The sequence below is a fragment of the Bombus terrestris genome, chromosome 6 (genome assembly GCF_910591885.1).
Source record: "Bombus terrestris chromosome 6, iyBomTerr1.2, whole genome shotgun sequence".
Classification (NCBI taxonomy): Eukaryota; Metazoa; Arthropoda; class Insecta; order Hymenoptera; family Apidae; genus Bombus; species Bombus terrestris.
In genome coordinates, this window is record NC_063274.1 from 11783680 (window position 1) to 11807808 (window position 24129).

The window sequence follows — 24129 nt, forward strand, 5'->3', positions numbered from 1 at the left end:
TTTATTATCCCATTATTAAAAAGTTTGTAAAGTACAGGACAATAATTGTAATCTTCTAATTTATTTGGATATAGTTTGAATGAATGTTTAAATGGTTTATTTAATGCACTAGTCTTAAATACATAATTTATATAATGAGAAAAAGGAACATATATATATATATATATATAATATATATACACTACTAAGCATAATAAGTACAAATCATTTATCTGTATTCGGATTATCACTGTTTTACATTGATTATAGTTCCATATCGATGGAAAATTGACTTAAAGCGATATAAATACAGATGATAGAGAATACGATCAGTTCGAATTTTACAAAAAAAAAAAAAAAAAAATAAAAAAGAATGAGTACAAAATCATTTTAAAGAAGATTACGTCATTTTACAGAAATTTTCAACAGACAGAAGGCACAGGATGCAATGTTTTACATACATATACATATGATATAGTTAACATTATTACATAGAATTAACATTTTTTGCAAAACGCGTATATTTTGATACTTGTCTCATATCGTGTTCTTTTAGGATATGCATTCTACACACACAAATTTCTAAAGAATTACTAAATAATTTAAGTAACTGTTGAAGAATATTGCATGCACAAGAATAAACATAGATATTTATGTACGCTGATTTGCATTTGATTATTTCAAATTTGGAAGTATAACTTAATATCCTCTTGTCCCAATGCTACCTTCTCCGTTCTCCTTTCTGTGTTTTTCGTTTCTCCTTCTTCTCTTCCCTTAACTGTTTCTGTTTCTCTCTAAATAAGGGCAACATATTTATTAATAATAACATATTATAGTTTTATATAAAAAGGGCAATTTATCGAAAACATACCGATCTTCTTTGTCTTTCTCTTTTTTTCTCTGACTCTCCAACTTAGCTTTTTCCCTCTTTTCTCTCTCCTGTTGTATTATAGCAGCTGTATTGGTATTCTTTTCGATTCCACAGTCTCCACCATTTGCACCATCCTCTTCTCCATCCCCTTCGCTGTTCTCTTCTTCTGACATTTGACTGTACTGCGCAAGAATAGCTTCTCTTATTCTCCTTTCCTCTTCTGTATAACTTCTTTGTGTCGTAGTTGGAAGAGACTGAGATTCCAACATTCTTGCTAATCTGACATCCACATCTTCTACTGGTACTTTTGGAGCACCTACTTCTTCGACAGGTAGACATTCAGCCCAAACTTTTAAGATTTCAGTCACAAGTTTGCTAATGTTATCGTCCTGAAACATAAATAAGATATAGAAATATTTCTATCTTACAAATGAAGAGTATTACTTGTGTAACGTCACTTAATTGCTTACTGCATATCATCGAATTATTAGGATGTTAAAGAATATAGCGAATATCTCAATTATATTCAAGCAATCATGCATGGAAAAGAAATGCACAGTGTGTCGAATTCGACAAAATACATGCGAGTTAACAAGGGAGAAAATAATAATAATCCTGTTGTTATTTTTGACCGGCTAATACACGGCTACGAACAGCAAGCATATTCTAACCTCACAATCCGTGTGCTCCTCACCGTTATGCCCGCGAGTATGACTTCAAGGGCTTCGGTCTTCTCATCCTCCGTCTCATCACCTTCTAAAATTCCTTTGATATATGATCCAAATACACCTTCATCAGTGTTTAGAGCTTGTAATTTTTTGCTGAGCCAAGTATCGAAAGAATTCGTTGCGACCGCCATGTTCGGCTGTTTCACTTTTCCAAGTCCTTCAGTTGGCAACACGGCTAAACCCGTTCAAAGCGTTCCTAACAGAGATAAGTAGGGATATCGCTAATACTTATGGATGATATTCTGCCAAAAAAAAATGGACACTAGGAATAAAAGCGTTTTGTGGTCAACGTTGCACTATCATCGAGTCTCGTTTCCGATACTCTACTGTTAACAAAAAACGTCATTTAAAAAATAAGCACACAATTTCGTTTATTTTTATAATGAATATAATAATAGTATAAATAAGTTACTTTTTTTATTCTAAGCAATCTAAACAATTCCAAACCTTCTCGATTTTAAAAAGAAAGGGGTCTGGTGTCCGTGAACGAAACGTGAAACAAGTAACGAGATCCATTTGCAAAAATTTTTTCTTCTGAGAAAATTTTCTATTTTTAATTACTGAACTTTCTGGAAGCTATGTATGTAGATATTTTTCCTTCAATATACGATGCTATTACTGCCACATTTTTCAGCAGCAACAATCTTCGTAGTTAACCTGAAATTTTTTTGAATACAGTATCCTGTCTTCCAGATCCGGATCGTCATGCTGAATTCCCCTATCAGATTTCGCAGGTTTTAATGTACCTGTATCCTGCGATCGTTGTACTATTTTACAAAATATCTTTGTGCTGGGTATAGTCCCATTGGGATATTTTGCGTCGTATAAACATTGCGCTTTAGTGCCATTGCAGCCTGCTGCACCGTAACAAAAGCACATGTCTGAGAGTTCTCCACATGTAATTTCCAATTCCAAATCCATTTCATAATAAATATGGCCATATAAATGATAAATGACGTAAAGTACTGCTACATTGCATGCAACACTCGCTACGCGCAATACACACAAGTAACAGTCTTCTAACTTAATATTTTCAGTTCTCTGAAAACTTCTTATCGATTGTTGAAATGATTCTGTTCTTCCTAAACTGTTCTGCATATTGGGAATGAAAGCCTAACAAAGAAAAACGTTCTGATATTGTGTACATATGTATGTACATATGTGTACATTATTTGTTTGTATATACATATGTGTATATAGACGTAACAAAAATTATCTACTTATCATTCGAACTATTTATTCGAAAATGAAAGAAAAGAATGTTACTCTGCATTTTCAACTTATTTCTTCGTGTAAATTAATCCAGTTTCGGGCTGTACAATCCTGTATCTCCAGAACGCAGAAATTACTGAAACTAAACTTTCATATTTTCAGATCGTTGACATTTCGAGAGATAACGTAACTTTTAACTTGATTATGGCACAACACGATCCTTCCTTCTAGTTGACATTTGTCCTCAAAATGACATTTTTATCGTCAAAATGAACACGGGATTATCTTCGTTTTTTAAAACTGTCTCCTTTCTTCGTTCTTAACTTCGAGCTTAAAACGGCACATATTTCATTTGCGAACACTTTCTTGTATTTGTGTCGCGTGTTCCACTCCGCTTGGTGTCAAAGCTTCCTTATATTCTCCAATATGAGTCACCTTTTCTGATTATCTGCAAAGTATTCGTTTGTTCTAGTCTTATTGCCTGCTTGATTTTATTTGGCGTTACAAGGAAACGCGCGCAACTGTGATTAGCTCGTCTGTTGTTTGTTTATATTTACGTAGAATTAAGACGGACATTTGACCACACGTTTATTCCGTACGAGCGATTCGCACTCGATCCGATGCGGCACTCGACTAATTTGCTATGGTAAATTGTTGATCGACGCGAGATGGTTCTTGATTGCGACAGACTAGCCGTTCAACTAATAATAAATACTTGCCAAAGAGATAATTAGAAAAGATAAGTAGATGCACTCGACCTTTCAGTTCTACCGAAAACTAGCCGGTTTTTGAGACTTTTAAATGGTAGCATATATTTTTTATAACATTTAGATCCAGCTAGAACCTCCGCGTTTTTCCTTGTCTTTATACATACAATATTATACATACGTCATATTTTATCTTATTTAAGTTATATACTATACATATTTCGTCTATAGTTCTAATATCTTAAAAGAATATTTAAAAAATTTCAACGGCCATCTAATAACATATCATCACAAATAAATGGATTACCGATGCACAATAATATATCTATTGAGCACCTCTCTTTATATTATATTTCGACTTCTGGCCGCCAGATAACAGCATACGATAAAATATCCATAAAAGTAAACTCGCGATCTTTAGATATTCATAGTTACTTTTCCTCGTATAATCTAAATTCTATTATTTAAAAATGTATTTCAGGACGCACAAATGAAACCAAATTATTAGACCTTAGTTGGTAAAGTCGTAATCACGATACCGACCTCTCCTACGTATCCGGTTTATTGCAGAGCGTCAATTTCATTCGACGGCAACGTGTTTCTTAATAATATTAAGTTAAACTTAACGCAAATCAATATCATCTCATTTCTCTAATTGACCTCCTGACGATGCGCATAAAAACTGTACAATACCCATAAACTTTACACGCGCACGATATTTAAAATAACGACTTTTTTAACGCTTTAAAACTAATATTAGTTTGAATTCCACTCGCCAAAATCACACGTTACGAAAAGAGGATAGAAATTCGGTCTATTCCAAAACGAAGTTCAGCCAAGTATAAGGCAATTGTCGATGTACAAGTAATAATGCGGAGCTATTCACATTGCATCCATTCATACTATCCGCCTCTAAATTTTCTTATTTCAATTATAAGTACGTAGTTCTATTTAGATGGCAATTCACATTTCGTTGCCATTATGTGTCTGTTGTGACAGTCTAGTTTGGTTACTATAAGCGGGTATCGATTGCGAACGGAAATGCTAATTTAATATTGGAATTACCGTGCAGCCCGATCGTTGTTAGTCCATCACAGTACTGTCAGTGACACTGATCGCGAACGGACCGTGAATATTTTAACAACGATGTGGAACTACGTGTTAATCTCGACCCTCATCTTATTCGCTTCATTGCTGTATCACTGTTATTTCAACGGTCCAACCAGCATTATCGAGCTTCCTAATACGCATTACGATTACATAATCGGTAAGTGGTGAATTTTTCACCGGACAATGTCGGTGACTGCGATACCGTTCGAGTTTTAACTTTTATCCAAAGGAAGCGGGTACACGGAATGTAACTAATTAATCTCTTGATCCGGGCGTTTAATCGATCGATGTAGATGCATGATCGACGTGAATTGACTTTAGCGCGTAACTGAAGGTAACATGGTAAATTGAATTATGAAATAAATGTTCATGATGCAATCTAATATTGCGATTGTGGCTGTATATGGATATAATTTATTATTTTTCGTTCTTATACGTGGAAGCTGATTTTTTGGAGAATTGTGAAGATTTAAATGACGTTAAATTGATGTTTTAAATCGATAAGGAAGTATCGAGTGATACAACGGGCAACATTGAGAAATATGGCCTATTAATTAATTTTAATATCGTAGGTATTATGTAATGAGATAGAATCCATGTAATATAGTGCTTTTGAAAGTAAGATTGTATAAAGTTTGAATAATTAATTTGCATTTACTACATATGGTGACTTCCTTTTATTGCATATTACAAAATATTAATCATAAAACTAATATTTTCTTTAAGTTCATAAATACAATGGAACATTAGTGTTTGGAAATTTGTAACAAAATTATATTTCTATTATACTACATATGTAATTTGACATTCATATGTAGAATATACGTATATTTTCTGTGGTAACGTTCTAACTCTTCTTCTTCATGTACAGCAAGGATGATGATATATTGATAATTTAATTTTTACTTACGAAGTTGGTGCTGGAACAGCAGGATGCGTGCTGGCGTCACGGCTTTCCGAAATTTCGAACGTGTCGGTTTTGTTGGTCGAAGCAGGAGGACATTTCGGATGGATATCGTCCGTTCCAATTTTGGCACCAATTATGCAAAAGACTGACGTCGACTGGTCCTATTCCACGGAACCGCAAAGGTTCTCTTCGAAAGGATTTTGGAATCACGTAAAGGAAAATTGAACATCTTTAGATCACCATAGGAAGCCTTATACAAACACAGATCTTCCATTTTTATGAATCAAGATTTTATAATTTATATTATAAAACAGTCGGGTTAAAATCTTTCATTTTTCATTTTAAAGCTAAACTTTTGATCCCAATGATTCCATAATATCCATCCTTTGATTATAACATCTTGAATCGGTTAAAAAATGAATATTTTAATTGCCATTGAAAAATGTGAAACAATGCAACGAGCACTCATATTTTTCAATACATTTAAAAAATGTAATGTAAATGTAACGAAACCCGAAATAAACGATATTTTTCGCGAATAGAATCGGTTTAGTTCTATAAATTTTCCTCAGTATGTAGCTGGATAGATTTAAAATTAACAAAAATTCGCTGATCCTTAAAGAATTTTTCTTAATAATTCTTAATTCTTGAAGAATAATTCTTAACAAATATTTCATTCGTTACGAGCAAACTTGATTTTATAAAATGTACCGTTGTAAAAGTCCACGTGGTATCGAGTTCGATTGATTGAAAAACATTGGATTTTATCGTAGATACAAAAGATACCAAGAGGTAAAGGGTTGGGCGGCAGCGGCCAGATAAATCACTTGGTTCACTCCTTCGGAAAGCCGGAAGATTACAAAGCCTGGCCCAGAGGATGGTCACACGCCGATCTACTTCCGTACTTTAAAAAGGTGTCCGATATCATGAACGTAATGTCCAGCCCGGAGGAAGAATATCTGGCGCAAGCTTTTCTCATGGCGGAAGAATCGTTGAAGTTGAATAATGTGACTCTTCAAAAGGGGATGTACACGACGAAAAGAGGTTCCCGCTGGAGCACGTTTAACGCGCATTTGCAAAATGCCTGGAATAGAAAGAACTTGCATATTTTGATAAACACGTTGGTTTCCAAAGTGAGGTTTTATTTTATTTCTTCTTCCGCCTTTTCTTTTGAAAGCATCGTACGATAGAACTGGGTTTACCTAAATTTTATTTGTCTCATTTTTATTATAGATTATTACAGGTATTTTATTATACGGTAGCTATAAAAGGTATTTTTGCAAAAATCTTATTTTCCAATATTTTTACCAGCTACCAGGCTTCATTGTCGTAATATTAGAATTGTTTTAACGTAACATCGAACGATATGAAATTTAATATATCTGGGCTTGATTGATCAGCAAATAAATACTATAATCAATAGGATGGTCTAAAAGCACCTTTTGCAACCACTGTAGGTTTTAGATCTGTACAGTTTAATTGGTTGCGAAGATTCAATTTGAATTTAATATTCAATTTATATCGTATTTATATATGATTATTAAACACAACAGAGTAAAATATAATATAATCACCTGGTGATTTTTAACAAGAATTAAACTTAAATAATCCCCTGAAGATCATTTTCGATGATAAAATATATCAACGTGTGAATCAAACGTTCGAATACATCGTTCGTAAATTTCCAGATACTTTTCAAAGAGAATTTGAACGCAGATGGGATCAAGGTGATTTACAAAGACGGATCGGTGGGAAATATCGCTGCGAGAAAAGAGGTGATCCTTTGTGCTGGTGTTATCAATAGCCCCCAATTGCTTTTGCTTTCGGGAATCGGGTCAGCCGAAGAGCTTGACAAATTTCAGGTGATGAATCATTTGATCTTTTCTCAAACTAAATCTCCGAAATGTGATATCGTAATCATTTTCTACGAATATTTCCTACGAATATGGTTACGTGCAATCAGAGAATAAAGATATTTTTAGATACCAGTGGTGAGCAATGTTCCGGAAGTGGGCAAAAATCTGTTTGACCATCTTCTTCTTCCGCTCTATGTTAATCTACAGGCAAGAGTAAGCATAACTCTGTACAAGTTACAAACGCTTCCTGAGGTACTAAATTATTTCGTCTTTGGAAGAGGTATCAAATTATCTTAACGTTGTTCTTTTACGTTTTACGATTTATTGTCTGAAATTTTAATCTTTTTTTTTTGTTACTTTTAAGGATGGTACGCGACTAATGGTATAATGGCGATAGGTCGTGCGAATGATAGCGGAGTTATGCTTTTTGGTATGGGTTCTACCGATGAAAACATATTAAGAAGTTTGTCTAATTACAAAATAGAGGTAAGCAGAACGACATAATAAATTTCTAATTCGACATCTGTGCGTTTATTTCATGTACATCCTAGTATTCACTGTCCTTCGAAGAGGATTGTTTCGAAGTCAATTTTTTAACAAATTATCATTTGTTATTACTTCCTATATATTTTATAGTTTAATATAACATAATCGATGAAATTTTACCAATGTAATCATAACGATCGTATCTCATTAGAGTACTAATAAAATTCTCAAATGTTCGTGTATGATTTGTTATAAGAATTTAAAGAATTTGTTGAAAAGCAAGTTTATGAATATTTGAAATCGTTTTCTACGATTCAACGTATTGAAAAAGGTTATCTTGATAAAATTGTGAATATCCAAACATAATGCAAAATTATGTAAATTGTTACAATTTGATTGAATTGAAAGATAACTCGTTTAGAGTAGCATAGAAAATTTTATTCTATAAGAACCATACTCTCTTCTTCGTGATTCTAACTAAACGATATACGTAGCCTTACAAGTCGATGTATCCATCCTATAACAACAACAGTCGCGAAGGATTCCTATTTCTATCCTACTGTTTACAACCAAAAAGTCGTGGTAGCGTTTCACTGAGGTCTAACAATATTCGCCATCATCCAAAAATTGACCCTGCTTACCTTCAGCACTACGACGACGTTCTATGCACTCACGGAGGTAGGCAAATCTTTTTTATCGCGATACATCATCTTTCTTTGCCGTGTCTTTCTTTTTCCATCGCACTTTGCATGATGAAAGTGAATTTTCCAGCCATAAACTTCGCTCTTCAGACGCTCGAGACGCCCAAGTTTCGTGAGTATGGCGCGAACGTTCATCATCCCGATTTAGAAGAGTGTCGACATTTGCCACAAGACTACCGGGATATCGAGTACACGGAATGCGTGTTGAGAGTCGGTGCTCTCACCAGTTATCACGTGTGTGGCTCCTGCAGAATGGGCACTGACGATCGTGCAGTCGTCGATGAGAAATTACGGTAAGAAAGTTGAGCTTCGTTTTGGAGCAAATTGGACTAAATTGGTAATTTTCTATTTTTATAACGTACGATATTTTTTAAGTGAAAGTAGAGTCCAAAATAGTAATAATTTTGTTACTTGCTTTCTTACAATACGTTTGAGATAATTCTTTTAAGCAGATTTGAAATATCGTATTGAATATGTATACAACATATATGTAATGTTTTATTGTGAATTATTTGATTCATTAATAACGATATCGTGATATGGGGAATAGATTTAGGTGAGCGTAAATCTTTCTGTTACAGAGTGAGAGGTGTCAAAAGACTGAGAATAGTCGATGCCAGTATATTACCGTCTCCCATTTCCGGTAATCCAAATTCCGTGGTAATTGCCATTGCGGAACGAGCAAGCGATTTAATTCTCGGTCGCACATTCAATTAGTAAAATGTATTTATTATACTGCGTTAAAATGACAAATAATTATATCATCCGTAAGAATAAGTCGAATGTGATTAATTAAAGCCTGAACTTATAACTTACGATATATAGAATATTATTCTGTTATTCTTATAATATATAACGATATAGTATATTATTGTACATATTATCAATGATTTCAAGCGTCGATTTATACAAACTTTATATTATGTATATAAAGTTTGAAGGATATTATCGAAGGAGATACGAAGTAACAATCAAGTGGGGAAAAGGACAGGGGAAGAAAAGATGCCTGGTCAGATTTTTTGTAATTTATAATTAATGTTTTCTTGTTTCACAGTAATTAAACAGTTATTAATAGTCTAATTAAATTTCGATTAATTTTTATACAAACAAAAAAGAGGATGAGTTACACTCAACTCGGCGTAGCAGAAACCCCTGCCACCCTGTTCGCGTTCGGAGAAAAAAGAAAAATAAAAAGAAAAATGTATCGTAACGCCATACTTCGCGTTTTCATTCGTCATTTCATTTCACTTTTTATTTCCCCTCCACGCTTGCCTATCCAAAGTAATTTACCATAACACGTAATGAATCATGATTATAATCATCATCATTTCAACCCAGTTCCTGTCCGGGATCGTTGGAGATGGCAGAGTTTCGACTCGTTCTTCGTTTATATTCCATTTCCATGCCTCTTCTCTCTCTCTCTCTCTCTCTCTCTCTCTCTCTCATCACCTTTTTCCCTTTTCTTTTCTCTCTCCCGTTCACGCATCCTCAAACAATCATTTCACTCGCATACTATCCCTAACATTCGTATCAAGGCGTACCTAGTCGTCTTCGACGTATTAAAAATGCATTTCGAACCGGTTTCATAGGGATCAATTTTGAAAACATTTCGAATATTCGGCTTATGCTAGAAATGAATTTTTAACACGTGCCGAAGCACATTCACGCATCGTCACGCACGCATTCGCACACAGGCGCACTGTTTCCCGTATAAATAAAATAATTCTGTAAATAGAATGCAAAAGTATGATTTTGCATACACGAAAAACGCAACTACGGTTTGCGCGCTCCGTTCACGCTGGAGGCATCTGCCATTTTGCCGCCTCCTCTCGTACACTCTTTCATTACGTATTCTTCGCGTTCCTTCTCGTATCCACCACGCACCTTCCTCGCATTTCCCTCATAATCGTAACGCAAAACTTAATCTTTCAACTTAAAAACAAAATTGGTAACCACCGTGTACGATCTGCGGTGCAAGCCACGATCTTCCTCTATTCTTTCGAGATAAAATACACAACAAGAACGGTCGTTTCTGCCGAATCGATGCCGACGAAGAGAACGCGCGGACCGATGATTACGTATATTGAATACGCGATCGATGTCGAGACGACGAGAATTTTCATCTTCATCGCGGAACGTAAAACTACTACGATAGAAGCGTCGTTCCATACGCTGCTCCTTTGAACTCTTCTGTAAAATTATATGTAAACAAAAAAAATTGAAATAAAGCATCACTGTTCCCGTTTTCTTTCCAAAGGAACGATCGATCAATCGAATTTTCGTTAAAAAGGAAACTGAAATATATAGACAATACTGGGAAACATTAATGCGAAATAAAATAATTGGCTATCGATCGAACCTTCAAATAATCTTCCGACGCTTCTTATCTTCGAGTTTTATATTCCCTAGCGTTCTTAAAGCGGAAATGCCCAGAGTACATCCCCTCGACATCGTCGATCCTCGTTTATCTCCTAAACTAGTCGACGTTAAGTCGAAATTTCGCTCGCGAACAAGAAGAGGAGAAACTCGAATATGGCGTGCACCGCGTGATTCAGCGATTTACAAATCGCGTTTATTCTATTAATTCTTTCGTCGTTTCTTCGCATCTTCTTTTTTTTCGTCCTCTTCTTCGTATATGCGTGTCTGTGTATGTTCCTATGTTCCTGTCTGTCTGTCTCTATATATGTCTGTGTGTGTCCGTGTATGTATGTATATTTATATATATATAATATATAATATTCCATTTTTAATTTATATTTTTCATCTTTTGTCTTCGACTTGCAATGTCGCATCGCGGGGCGACGAGTTTGGGGCACGCTTATGATCTAAACAAGTACCTTCTTAATATTACATATAATATACTCTATCTATTTATATATTTATATATTTATATATATATACCATTTTATATTTATATTGAAAAAATCAGTGTACTCTCTTTCGTTCTATCAATAGGAATAGTTATTGATTAATTTGAAATTGCGTGTAACTTAGACGCGTCCAGCGCATAGAAACATAAATAAATAAATATAAACGGATGTTATTTACATAAACTCGGTCGTCTGAAGGGAGGATAGGATGGAAAGATTGGGTTAGATTAGGTTTGGGGAGTTGATGGGGGCGGGAGCAGGAGGATGGTATGTTTGAGGAGGCAGTTTCGAAAAGGAGAAAAGGGGTGGAGAAAAGGTGGAAGAACGGAGGACAGTGCTATTATCCGATATATTTATTCGCGGCAGCTATAGTTCTTCTTCATCATCATCATCATTATCATCATCATCATCATCATCATCATCATCATCATCATCGTAATCGTTAAATCTCTCTTATATCATACAATATAATTATTACTTTTACGTATATCCGATTTTGTTGCGGTTTTCTGATTTTGTTTTCTTTTACATGCTCTTCCATATTTCTTTTTCATTTTTCGTTTCCTCTGTATGATACAAAAAAATGAAACGCACGGTATTACGCCGAGCGTCGCGTAGAAAAATAATACTTCTCTCAATGGGACACATGAGAAAGAAAAACCGAGAAGGAACCGTAAGCGACACACAATTGTACGAACGTTATTTGTAATTAACGTGATCGTCTATGCGTACCGTAAATATATTTTGTGTGTGTGTATATGTATGTGTGTATGTGCGTGTGTGCGTGTGTGTGTGTGTATGTACACATTGTGCGAGTGTATATGCGTCTGTATGTACGAGCTTATGCGTGTACGTGTTAGCTATATATACGTGTACGTTTGTTTCATTGAGGTAGAAACGGTTTCGTATACACCTACTATTATTATTATTACTATTATTATTATCAGTAGAAAGATTATGTCATAGATGCACGAGAATTGAGATGATGGTTTGTCCGTTTCTTCCGAGTATAACGAAATTCCCAACGTAAGACGAAAGGGGCAGGTCTATTACTTGGTGGTGAAGAAGATATTAGGAGGACGACGATGGGAAGTGGAAATTAAAAAGAGATTTCTTTGAGGAACGAAACTGAACCATGTTGTAGACAATAGCGTTTGAGAATAAAATGCAACCGGACGAATGTTCGCATTTGTTTACTTGTATAATCGATCTTTTGCTTCTTCTTTATTATAAAGAAAGATGTTTCCGAAAAGACGAAGAACGATAAAGTCGTATGCAAAATATAAAACTTAGGGATAGAATCCAATTAAAAATTTTTTCGAAAAGATCTTGCAAAGATGAACAAAATAGGAGAGTTCTATACGAGATGGTAAGCAGAACGCTTAAACCGAATGTCCGGTGAGATGAAGATCGAAACGGAATAAAAGAAGAAATGTTTCATTATCATGAAAGTTCGTACGAAATGTACGTTCCGCTTCCTTAAAATAGACAAGGAGAAAGAAAAGGCACCGAAAATGAAAAAAAAAAAAAAAATGTTCGGTAAGGGAACATCCGACCGGCAGAGAAACACCACGTAACAAAACGGTCAACAAAGAACGAACACATCTTAACAAGAACACTTATAACCACGGTGGAATGTGCCGTGGCGCGAAATTCAAAAAAGATTAAGGAATAAAGTCTGACGCGTCCGATGAACCTAACCTTAGACGAATAATTGCATCGCGATGAGAAGTGTTGGATGGAGATGGATCATCGAAGGAAATTGTTCAGCAGCGCTCGATAAGGATAAAGAGATTAAAACAATTAACAAATTCGTGAATCGAAAGAAGTACGCGGCGAACGAGCAACGTTCGTCGCTCCTTTAACGCGGAATCGTCGTTACGATACGTAATTCCCGCGTTAATTGGCTCATTATTTAAGCGACACTTGTTTCCTCTCTCACAAACGTATCTTCCTCTTTGTTAGCGCAATGATATCGCTATCATAAAGTGCTGTTTCTGCTCTTTGTTCGCTCATAATGAATGAAACGGCGAACGGAAGCGAAAACGGCTCTAACGAGCATGGCCGCTGTTTAACAGAGAGCAGAAAGAACGAGCAAGATACGTGAGAATGAAGAGGAAACTGGTCGTTCGAGCACTTAATTAATCTTTTGTATGCGTAATTAACACACGGTGCCATAAGTAACGTAGCGTCGTCGTACGCGAAACACGTTTCATATTTTAATGATTCGCGGCGGCGGTTATCGTTAACAACAAGTTAGTTTCTTTCTGACGAAAGACAGAGAGAAAAGGGGAAAAATGAGATAGCAAGGAGGGACGAGCGAGAAAGAGACAAAGAGAAACGGCGTACAAGTTACACCGGATCGATCCCTACTATACACTCGACTATTGCATCGCTTGATTATTGATTTATGTTAATCTTATCGACTATTATACTTTGTAGTTTGTACTTGGTTTTCATTATTCCTGAGAAAAGGACACCGTGGAGTACGAGTCGTGTCGTTTCGATCAACGACATCGAACCCGTTTCGAATTTTTTTTTTATTCTGATCTCTGTTTAACTATCGTCTGTGTTTTCCCATCTTTCTTATTTTTTTTCTTTTTTCTTTTTTTTTTTTTTTTTTTTTTTACTACAATTTGTTTCTTTTCTTTTCTTGCCATCGTCGTTTTCTTTAGAATACGTCGGACCGTATGCCGATCATCGACACCTCTGGGACGTTTGATTCTATCGCAAAATACCGTTTTCTTTTTCCTTTTAAATTGTGTCATCTTTTATGTACAGAGATTTATTTTAAGCTTCTATTCATTTCTTTTTTTTTCTCGCTCTTTTGCTTTCTTCTGCACCCTGTATATCTTGTGTGAGGTAGCATTTGTACTAGTGTGTATGACGAAGTATTGTGTTCTGTTACTGTGATGAACGGCAGAGCTTGCATCGGCGAACCGATCACGGAAGGATTCGATTACTTAGTGGCAGTGACGAGTTTCACCAGTCTTTTCATCCTTTCTGCTATTAACACTCGTACATAACAAGCATTCGAACCTATTTTCTACGTATCAATCGCAAATATTTGTATTTATATCGTTCTTATCTATTCTCTGGGTTTAAGTCGTTCTTATATCGTCTTTGAACGATTAAGAAACATATAAAGTCGGCTGCAAACACAGCAGTCTGTAGTAAAACAATCTCAACAACTCTGTAACTATAATATTAACTATTGCGAGCTATTTGGTATAAAGTACGATCACATGGAACAGTCGGTGAACAATCAGTTCTTCTGTAATTCCAGATAAAGGAAAGAGGATTCACGAGGATCACATGAAACGGGACAAGTATAGTTAAAGTAATGGGCGATCGATCTCCCTGAAACTGATATGTAATGGGTATTTAAACTTCCGGCACGTTCGCTGCTTAAAGTAAACGTGTCCTCCTTCCTTTCCTGCGTATCACAGAAATATCGATATCTCGTCGAGTGGATAATGCGTCTCGTTGCATAGATTAAACTTCGCCGATTCTTCTTGTAACTTAGCTATCGTAACATGATATTTCATTATTATTAGATTTGCTGCAAACGAGCCAGGTGACGTCGTTGCGATTTTGTAATGTAATAGCGATGCAAAAAAAGAAAAAGAAACAAATACGGTAGTTTTATATTCTTAATAGCAGAGCAGAGACAATCGGTCTATCGCATCATTCGGAAATAAAAACCTGACAAATCGTATAGCATACCGTGCTTGGAAATCGCAATGACGTTGCTTCGCTCAATTTCATCAGATCTCGAAGAAAGAAGAAATGTTAAAAACTGTATATCGACGACTTTTATCGATCAACGATCAATCACGATCCATCGAACAAGATTATACGCCTCCTCATCCAATCTGTATACAACATTCGGTATAATAAACGGCGAGATCGAGAAATGCAGTGTTATGAGCTTAATTAAATCGCGTTCATCGAACCCTTGACCGTTCTACCGATGCCCGTCTCTTTAGCCGTTCAAATTCAACTATATTATATAAAACCCATCATCATCATCATCATCATCATCATCTTTATCGTCGTCGTCATCGTCGATCAGTATCGTAATTGCGATCATTTCTTTTAATACATCGTGTATAGTAAGTTTACAAAAATCTGCGATCGTCATCTATTTCATCATCGCGTTTTTCCATCGATTACTTCATTTATACCCCTTAACGCATTACAGTTTATTTTGTACTATAAGTCGCGACCGCTCAAACGTTTATCCCCGTTCGAGGATCGCACGCCACCGAAATCGAAGCCCCGCTGCGCGACAATATCAGCCCTACAGTTTTACAATATTATAATCGTAATCGTAATAATCGTCAATCGATTAATTCGATCTTGCCGCCAAAAGAAAAAGAAGATGTAAGTTCGTTACGTAATGTACGTTCCTTACGTTCTTATTAATGTTATGTTTTTTTTTTTTTATACTTTTTCGTCACGTTTAAATATGCTTATGCGTGCGTGATACATGTACTATGCAATCATTATCAACTATGGTATAGTACTATTACTGTATTTTTTTTCTTTTTTCTTTTTTATACTATACAACGATCAAACGGTATAGTATAAGTAGACAGTGCACGCGCAGCCCAGGTGCAGCGACAACATCGACCCTTATCCTCCTTCGTTTTTCACCGCGAGCATGCAACAATCTCCGTCGATCCATAATTATTTTCCACGGTGACAGTCTTTCTGCCGTCACCCTTTCATTCCCCCTCCCCTTGTTTTTCGTTCGCCTCTGCCAATGTTCTTATTCTACCCTCGACAACTGTACCTGCCCACCCACGCGATCTCAGTTGCCAAACATCAGTGACGAAGGATTAGCATCTCTTTTTTTACTCATATATTTTTTTCATTTTACGTTTTTTAAATCGTGGAAAGCCCGCTTACACCGCGAGTCTCGGTCGCGGGTGTCGAGCGTCCTTTAAACGAGGTTTATTCCTAGTTCCTTTACTTTTCGCCGACTTCGTACCGATTTTTTTAGCGATCCCTACCCGATTATCAACCTAATTTTCTGTCTTTCCTTGAAACTCAAGAGTCTTTCATCGAACTCTCTGCTGTCTAACGCCTTTCTACCCCTTTTTAAGTCACTACCCTTGTTTTTCTAATTTCTTTTTCTTCCTTCTCCGCGACGCTCGTGATTCACGCGGGAAATTCAAAACGATTCGGTCGACCCGCGGTGTAAAGCTCGCCTCGCCAAGCTGTGTCACACACGACATCTATTAAAGGATTTTCAATCCGTAAAACACATATTATAGAAACAACATGCAACATTTTATCCTACGCCGTGATACAATAATGGTACATACGTGTGCGTACGCTGGCGCGTGGCTTCGCAACGTGGATATATGCACGCTAAGCGTACGCACGATACCGCGGCCCTCCTATATGCGCGTGCCTATGTGTGTTTGTGCTTGTATACACGTGTTCGTGTGTGCGTGTTTATGTGTTTCCAATCACACTGGGATACGGTCAGGCAGCGCGGAACTTTACGCGGAAAAAGGGGACATTGAAAGCTACTCTTGTGAATCGTGAATTGATTTCAAGTAACATTTCCAATATAATTTCGTAATCTTCAAAACGATCGAGAAACTTCGTTATCGAAAATAACATTAGAAAGATAAAAAACATGTGTAAAAATAAATTTGAAAATATGCGACTTTTGAATCTCGTTTCTTTTTCCTTGAGATTGAAAAGCTTTTTACTTACGAAAGAAATTATGACAAAGGACATTTGCAAAGCGATCGAGTACGAAACAGAAAAGAAGAAGCAATTCGAGCACAGGAGAATTACGGATATGGAAAAGAATTCTACGCGATTCATAATTCGACGAATAGCAAAACACGGGTGTAAGTTTAATCTGTTTCAGATCCAGCGATCTTTCACTTTCGTTTCCATCCCCTGCCCAAACACGATCGATTGCTCGTCACTCGTTACTCGATTCATTAACTTCGTATATATACACCTGTATATACATTGTACACGCGTGTTTTTACGTAAGCAAATTCGTAACAGCTAACGACGAAGCAACAAAAAAGAACATGGCCTTTTAGCCCCAAACCTCTTAAACATTCGCAACTGTGAACATAAACGCATTATCCTAAACGCCCGAATTTTCGTTACGAACATCACCCCAAAATTACCTAAAAGAGAACGAAAACAAAGAAAAATAATAGGGAACGATATTAGATGAAATAAAAATGAAGGGAATCGCTTAAGAAAAGTGTAAACTTAATACTAAAGTTTGTACGATCTTAACATTACTCCCGATCTTTCGCTTCGTTCGTTTCTACTTGGCAGAGTAGCCGAGAAAAGTTTAAAAAAAAAAAAAAAAAAAAAAAGAAAAAGAAGAAGAAGAAAAGAAAAGAAAACGTGTATACATCTTTCCGGCTTAATTTAAAAGAAAACAAAAGAAGAGACAAAGGAAATAAAATTTAACCAAAGTACGTATGCGTACCAAAATTATTTACACTCGTGCGCATATATGCAAATCGATCATTTTGCGACGTATCCCGTGTACGTTCTGTGTGTATTTTTCTGTTTCGTACATAAACGTGTATGTACGTGCAGTGTAGATGTGTGTGCGCGTGTGTGTATGTTCCTATCACATACGTAAACGACACATAACACTTTTGAATAATCCCCCTTCTCGCAGCGTCTTTGTTTTTTTGCTTTTTGCTTTGAGGCCCCCTCGTCCACCCTCTATGATTAATTTTCACGTCGTCTAAAATGTTTTTATAGCCCCATCCTCGAGAAAATTCACCCTTTAGTCAGCCCTAAAAGAACATCGGTTATCACCTTCGCGTCCGGATCTAAATAATTTGCCCTCCTAAAAACGTCTCGTATGGTTTTTCCTTTTCAATTTCCATTTATGCTCTTTTCGTTCGTCAGCTTTCGAGTTTCTTTCTTAGAATTTTTTTTTTTTTTTTTTTTTTTATTTTTTTGTTATCAACCCCTTCGAGATTATCGGAAAACATGATCCGCGAAATTCGTCGACGAAACAAGCACGCGTGCACTCGAAACACTTTTCGCTGATTTGATATTTTCACTTGGATTTTCTCCATTTTAACCCCATTTATTGAAAACTTCTTCGCTCTCGCTAATTAAACCTGTGCACTGCACACTCGCGATATCTTTTTTCAGTTCACATGTTTTTCGTTTTGTTCATGATGAAACAATACTTTCGTTTGTTTCCTTTGTTTTCCACCTGATTTCGTTCTTCTTTCTTTTTCTTTTTCGCATTTCTCTGACTGAAAAATCGTGATCGGTCCGAGGAACCAGACTTCGCTTGCCAAACGATGAAATCGCCGCGTTTCTTTATTTATAAATTGTCACGCAGTCTCTCGCGCTCACGCACGCACACACACGCGCGTACTCACATTCACGTGCCTCACTGTGCTTATATAGTGGAAAGTTATTAGATAATGGTAAGTTATTACATATACAGTTGTGTACGTATGCGATAATGCAACTTCGTAAAAAAACTGATCTACTATATAATCGTATGTAGAGCTTATATATCACGTGTGCTTGCGATCCTTGAAGCTTTTCGTCTATCAGAAATTCCTTTGCTACTACGGCACTTGCGTTAAACTAATGTCTATAAAATGAAATTGTTTGAAAGTTCGGAGGAGACGTCGTTTGTACGATCTGCAAATGCTAGAACGAAAACGATCTTTCACAAATTCTACGAACGATTACAACGCCAAGATCGCGCGAAGAAAATGTGACAAGTTCGTCTTTTTAAATTTCTGATTCGCAAAGTATTTTCTCTGATGATATAATTGTAAATGAATATAATCTTCCTAAGGTAATTAATAAATCCTTTTGTATGAAACCAAATGTATAACTAATGTTGCAGCACTGAACGCTGTTTTTTCAAATATCCCGATATAATGATACACATTGAATTCGAAAAACCAAATATACAACAATTTCAATAATATTGAGATTAGTTGTCAGAAAATTGTTTCGTTGAAAAACAGAAATTATAACTCATTATATTCTTCGTATGTGTTGAATGACAGCATGTTTGGAAAATAAATATTAATATTGCATGGAATTTCGATGAAGAGCTTCAAGATTCACGCTCGTACCCTGTCTCTCAGGGTATAACAGCAGGAGAATAATCCCGACATTAACCGGACGAGTAGTGGCGGCTGTACGGAATGTACAGATGTTATTCTATCAGTGGTCTCTCAATGTTCCCTGTGTTTTGTATGCATTCTTATAAAAAACGATGAGGTAGTACTGTCATACGTATCGTCATTTGGCAGAATACGCGAACAATCCGGTTCGCGATTTGATATCGTATTTAAGAAAATAAGAAAAACGTAAAAAAAAAAAGAGAGAATTATGCAGAGAATGTAGAAACGTAAAAAGAACACATGCAACGCGAACAAGAAAATACGGGAAAGAACGAGACAACGAAAACGGAAACGAAACAAATAGTTTCCTTTTACTAATATATTCTAAACCTTTTACGACCATTTAAATACTAAATAATCCCCTATTAACTATTGTCTTTGATATCTTAAGAAGATAGGCATATCGTTGTGAGATAACTCTCGTTAAACTCTGATTTTCCTCTGTAACGTAACAAACAAATAAAAATAGGAGAAAAAGAGATGAGCGAGAGAAAAGACAAGATACTGACGGATATGAAGAAAACGATGATAAACGAATAATAATAATAATAATAAAAAGGGAGAAAAAAGAACGGCTGGGAGTTCGTAATAGTGGAGAAAGAATAAAAAGAGAGAAGATAGAAGTCTGTAATATAAACGTGTGAAATACTGCAACAAGTAATATTGTGGTGCTATCCTGACTAGGAGTATCTATATATCTATTTATAGGTTAAATCGTTAATAATAAACTATTGCATTGATCACATTCTATACAACCGGTATCTAAGCAATTATTCCCTATGCTTTCTTGTTCGTCCTGGTCTATTGGTTTCATAATTATATCACCTATTATATATTATCCTCGACTATTGCTTCGGACAAAAGTCCGCTATTTAAACATTGTAAACAGGTAACAAAGTGGTAGTGATTGTTCTTCGTGACGTACAACGCGTCACGTTTGAGATCTTTCCAAGCGAATGCGATTGCTTCGTGATTCTTCATCGATCAGGTAAATATAAACGTACTCGCTAAAAAATCTTGGATCTCGTATCGTAATACGTAGCACGTGGAACGCCCTGATTTTTCACCAGGAAACTCCTGTTCGTGTATAATAACGTTTAAGAACAGGCGTCCCTTGGTTATATATACAGTGCGTTTAGAGAGATATAAAAAAACAACATTCTTACAAAAAGGAAAGATCAGTTCTTCTCTATGTATCTTAACGATTATTGCTTATTTTCTCGCGCGATACGAACCTCCGCTTTGCACGCATTCACCAAGAAGAATCTACACACGTGGCCTACATGATATATTTAATAATATGGTAACTCGACAACCTGTCCATTCTTTATCATTGTAGTTAATAATCTCATAAATTCTTTATAAAACGACGGTATATCTATATAAAAAGAAGAGAAGAAAAACATAAAAGTGGAGAAGATGGTATGCGTCAGTGTTGGTTTTACAAGAAAAATCTGCACCACTCTATCTCTCTTTTCCGGATATGTGTGCTTTTTTCACGGATAAAGTGTATGTCGTTCGTCGTCTCTATGTTACCGTCTCGTGTGTGGAGATGCGTAAAAAAATAATAGAAATTCGATTACCTATCCTGAGTAGAAAAATGTATGATCGAGAAAATGCGATTTAATTTCTATGTTTCCTTTCTTTGTGTTCTCAGTTTGTTTGGCACTAACGCGTACGTGTTTAAGTTGTAAAGTGTTGAATTATGTACGGATATCACCCGTGTCTTGACCCTAGGCTCTCGACATCAACAGCAATAATAGTACCAGTGTTATTTCTCCGCGGTAGAATCGGTAAAAGTATCAATATATAATAACAGCGTTTCAATGCATTGTGATTTGGTAATCAGTTCGATAATTCTTAATAATCCATCGGTAACATGATCGTAACTATCGAATAAAATAAAGTAGCGGCAGTAAGTAGACGCTTCATTCATTTAAACCTATTTCTCGTAACAGCGCTTGCACCGTTTTCATTTATATGTTCGGTATATTTATATTTATACTATATATATTAATCGGTATTCGTACGACTCCTTAAAACGATCCTGATCGTTCACGCGAGGAGTCGTCGAAAAAATATGGTGAAGAATTGTATAAATACATATATATGTATATGTAAACCACAAAGCAGAAGGGCGAAAAAGATAATAAAATAAATCGAGAACTACTGGCTTACGGTAGTACGATTCACCTGAGATATGCGTCTTTTTTTTTATTCATCTTCCTCGTAATTTACTCGCTTAATCTCTCTTGACATTGTGAATCTGCGTTTCAACATGCTTTCAACTATTCGCGTCTTTTCTTCGGTTTCGATCTTTCGGCGTTACGCTTGTCTCTAACTTCCCTATCTTTTATCGCGCTCTTTTAAAAACTGTTTTTCTTCAACTTTCTCTTTTATAGTTAATAACTCTTACTCGACGTTGCACTTTTATTGACTAGTTTTGTGATTATCCAGCGTTATTTCGCGAGCGTGTCCGAGGCGCGACGAGCTTTCATCTCCCTCAATCCCACCCCTAATCATCCCACTCGTACCTTTGTGCGAGATACGCGAGTAATCGGACGTCGACGTTTTTCCAAGCTTCACTCTTCTACCTTCTTCTATCTTCCTTTATCTTCCTTTACCTTCTTTCATCTTCCCTCTCTTCCAATGCTAACCTTTTTTATGATCCGATTAGCGCGACAATTTTTTCTACTACATCTGGTCAACAACCTCTGTCGCATCCAAGTTCACGCCACGTCCATCCTCCACAATTTATTCCGAGAAACGCAATTCGTATCCGCAAAAGCGTACCAAGAGCGTGCAATCGTTAGAGCAACGTGAATATTCAAAGTAGTGGTAACCCAAAACACGAAGAATCTTTTGAAAGTCCAGCATCCATTGAGCCTTCGAGTATGTGTGAGTGATTGTTTGATGCGATCAAGTAAGTCGAACGCCACGTCGAACCATCTGCATAAGCGGTAAATTTATCTAATTCTTCAGCTCGATTCTTTGTGTTCCGGCGGTTGCTCTTTCATAGTGACGCTCTCGAGACGCTTTCGGCCGGTGAATCGCTCAGCCGAAAACACGACTGGTGTAATTGACAACTATTAGAATCGCCGAGACGAGACACAGCGGGACAGTTCCTTTGTCGACGTCGCTGTCAAAGCGTCGGTTGACTTCCGGCGCAACGCTGTCAATCGCAGCGTGGCGATTTCGCCACGGAGGAAATGTTTAGTCCCGAGCGCCACTCGGATGCTACATGGGATGGGGATGGCGTTGACCGCCGTTGGTCGAGGGAAAAGGTGGACAGACTTTCGCCCTCGTTGCTTCTTCCTCGTTCCAGCATTCGTGGTATTTCCGTTTCGTGCCACTCGCAGGTAACTCGAGTAGCCACAGGGCTGTCTTCGATGTCATCGCGACGATGACAGCGACAACCACGATGGCAACGACGAAGACGACGACGACGATGACGACGATGACAACGAGGACGCCGTTACTGCGGCACCGTGTCTGACATCGAGTGGTTTGTTTGTTGGAAGGACTTCAGATTCAGCTCGGCCTTGTGCTCCCGTGCAATGTGTCGTCTGACGGTGTTGTTCCGCGTGAACGTCCGCGAGCAGAACGGACACGGCACCCTGATACCCTGGTGACGCTGCCGTATGTGGGCTCGCAGATTCGTCTCGTAGCCGTACAGCTTCTCGCAGTATGGACACTTCAGTTTCTTGCCTGCAATCACGAATATCGATAGTGTTATTTGTAGTATCAACGCATTCATTTGAGAAAACGTATTTCTCCACGTCTATATTTTTTTGAACGATTCTTTTATCATATAGTGAAAATATCAGCTTCTTGACTGATACAAGGGAAATAGGTATTGTTATTTGATAGTTTTTACTTCTATTTAATTTTGTTAGATTAATTTAGTAATTTTGTTATTTGTTATTGGATGATTGTAATTACGTCGATTCGGGCAAGGGTATTTATCTGACCCATTTCTATATTTCTTTCAGCAATTCTTCCATTTTCTGGCATTATCGTTTGCAGTATTAATGAGTTGATCTGAGGAGAGATATATGGGTGGTTTTTTAAACTCATGACCAGCTCGTATGTCTGTTTTATTTAACCCTGTGGCAATTGTTTGAATGGGTCTATCATCTTTGTTATATTTTTCGTAAGGATGGAAATACACGATAAATTTTATTTTTAAATTTATCACTTTTTCAATTTCAATCGTTTCATTTGTTTTACGGAGATTACGGCAAATAAAATTGAACTTCCATCGACAAAGACGCCGAGGAACGCGTGAAGATTCCCATTCGTCACGACCGAATTGACAGCAACATTTACAGACCTTACCATTTTCTCTAGGCTATGTGAAACCAGTCGTTAAATATTAGAAACTACCGTGAACACGAATATTCCGTGCTTTTATTCCCGTGGTATTCCGTTTCCTTGAGAATTTTCTGTTCATAAAAGCCTATCGATTATGTCTCTTCCGACGGAATCATGTGAACAAATGAATTATCGTTAGTAATAACCATATATTTAC

The 24129-nt window shown here is 36.6% G+C and overlaps 3 protein-coding genes across 14 annotated transcripts in view; 1 reads left to right on the plus strand and 2 right to left on the minus strand.

Moving 5' to 3' along the window:
- Nucleotides 1-74: 74 nt before the first annotated feature.
- LOC100644251 (coiled-coil domain-containing protein 43) lies at nucleotides 75-4690 on the minus strand. 4 transcript variants are annotated; one of them, XM_048406522.1, is made up of 5 exons: nucleotides 4563-4690; nucleotides 2325-3238; nucleotides 1545-2235; nucleotides 851-1239; nucleotides 75-773 (listed from the first exon to the last, which is right to left on the minus strand). In XM_048406522.1, exons 3-5 carry the CDS (start codon nucleotides 1707-1709, stop codon nucleotides 701-703), a joined length of 627 nt encoding a protein of 208 aa, XP_048262479.1. In that variant the 5' UTR covers nucleotides 1710-2235; nucleotides 2325-3238; nucleotides 4563-4690; the 3' UTR covers nucleotides 75-700. The 4 variants fall into 4 exon arrangements, with proteins under 4 accessions (XP_048262479.1, XP_012164920.1, XP_012164919.1 ...); XM_012309530.2 differs by lacking the exon at nucleotides 4563-4690 and having other exon boundaries at nucleotides 1545-1774; nucleotides 2026-2235; nucleotides 2325-3569; XM_012309529.2 differs by lacking the exon at nucleotides 4563-4690 and having other exon boundaries at nucleotides 1545-1904; nucleotides 2026-2235; nucleotides 2325-3569.
- On the plus strand, nucleotides 4631-9642 carry LOC100644129 (neither inactivation nor afterpotential protein G). 2 transcript variants are annotated; one of them, XM_012309531.3, is made up of 9 exons: nucleotides 4631-4764; nucleotides 5522-5724; nucleotides 6288-6647; nucleotides 7203-7376; nucleotides 7497-7650; nucleotides 7735-7856; nucleotides 8351-8534; nucleotides 8628-8850; nucleotides 9139-9642. In XM_012309531.3, exons 1-9 carry the CDS (start codon nucleotides 4644-4646, stop codon nucleotides 9272-9274), a joined length of 1677 nt encoding a protein of 558 aa, XP_012164921.1. In that variant the 5' UTR covers nucleotides 4631-4643; the 3' UTR covers nucleotides 9275-9642. The 2 variants fall into 2 exon arrangements, with proteins under 2 accessions (XP_012164921.1, XP_048262476.1); XM_048406519.1 differs by lacking the exon at nucleotides 4631-4764 and adding an exon at nucleotides 4789-4941.
- LOC100644484 (zinc finger protein chinmo) overlaps nucleotides 9568-24129 on the minus strand; it is a 77022-nt gene continuing 62460 nt past the window's right edge. For all 8 annotated transcript variants that reach the window (XM_003396033.4, XM_012309532.3, XM_048406520.1 and 5 more), the window contains one exon: nucleotides 9568-23306. In XM_003396033.4, coding sequence (XP_003396081.1) covers nucleotides 23074-23306 — 233 coding nt within the window. In that variant the 3' untranslated portion in view covers nucleotides 9568-23073. The remainder of the gene's footprint in view (nucleotides 23307-24129) is intronic.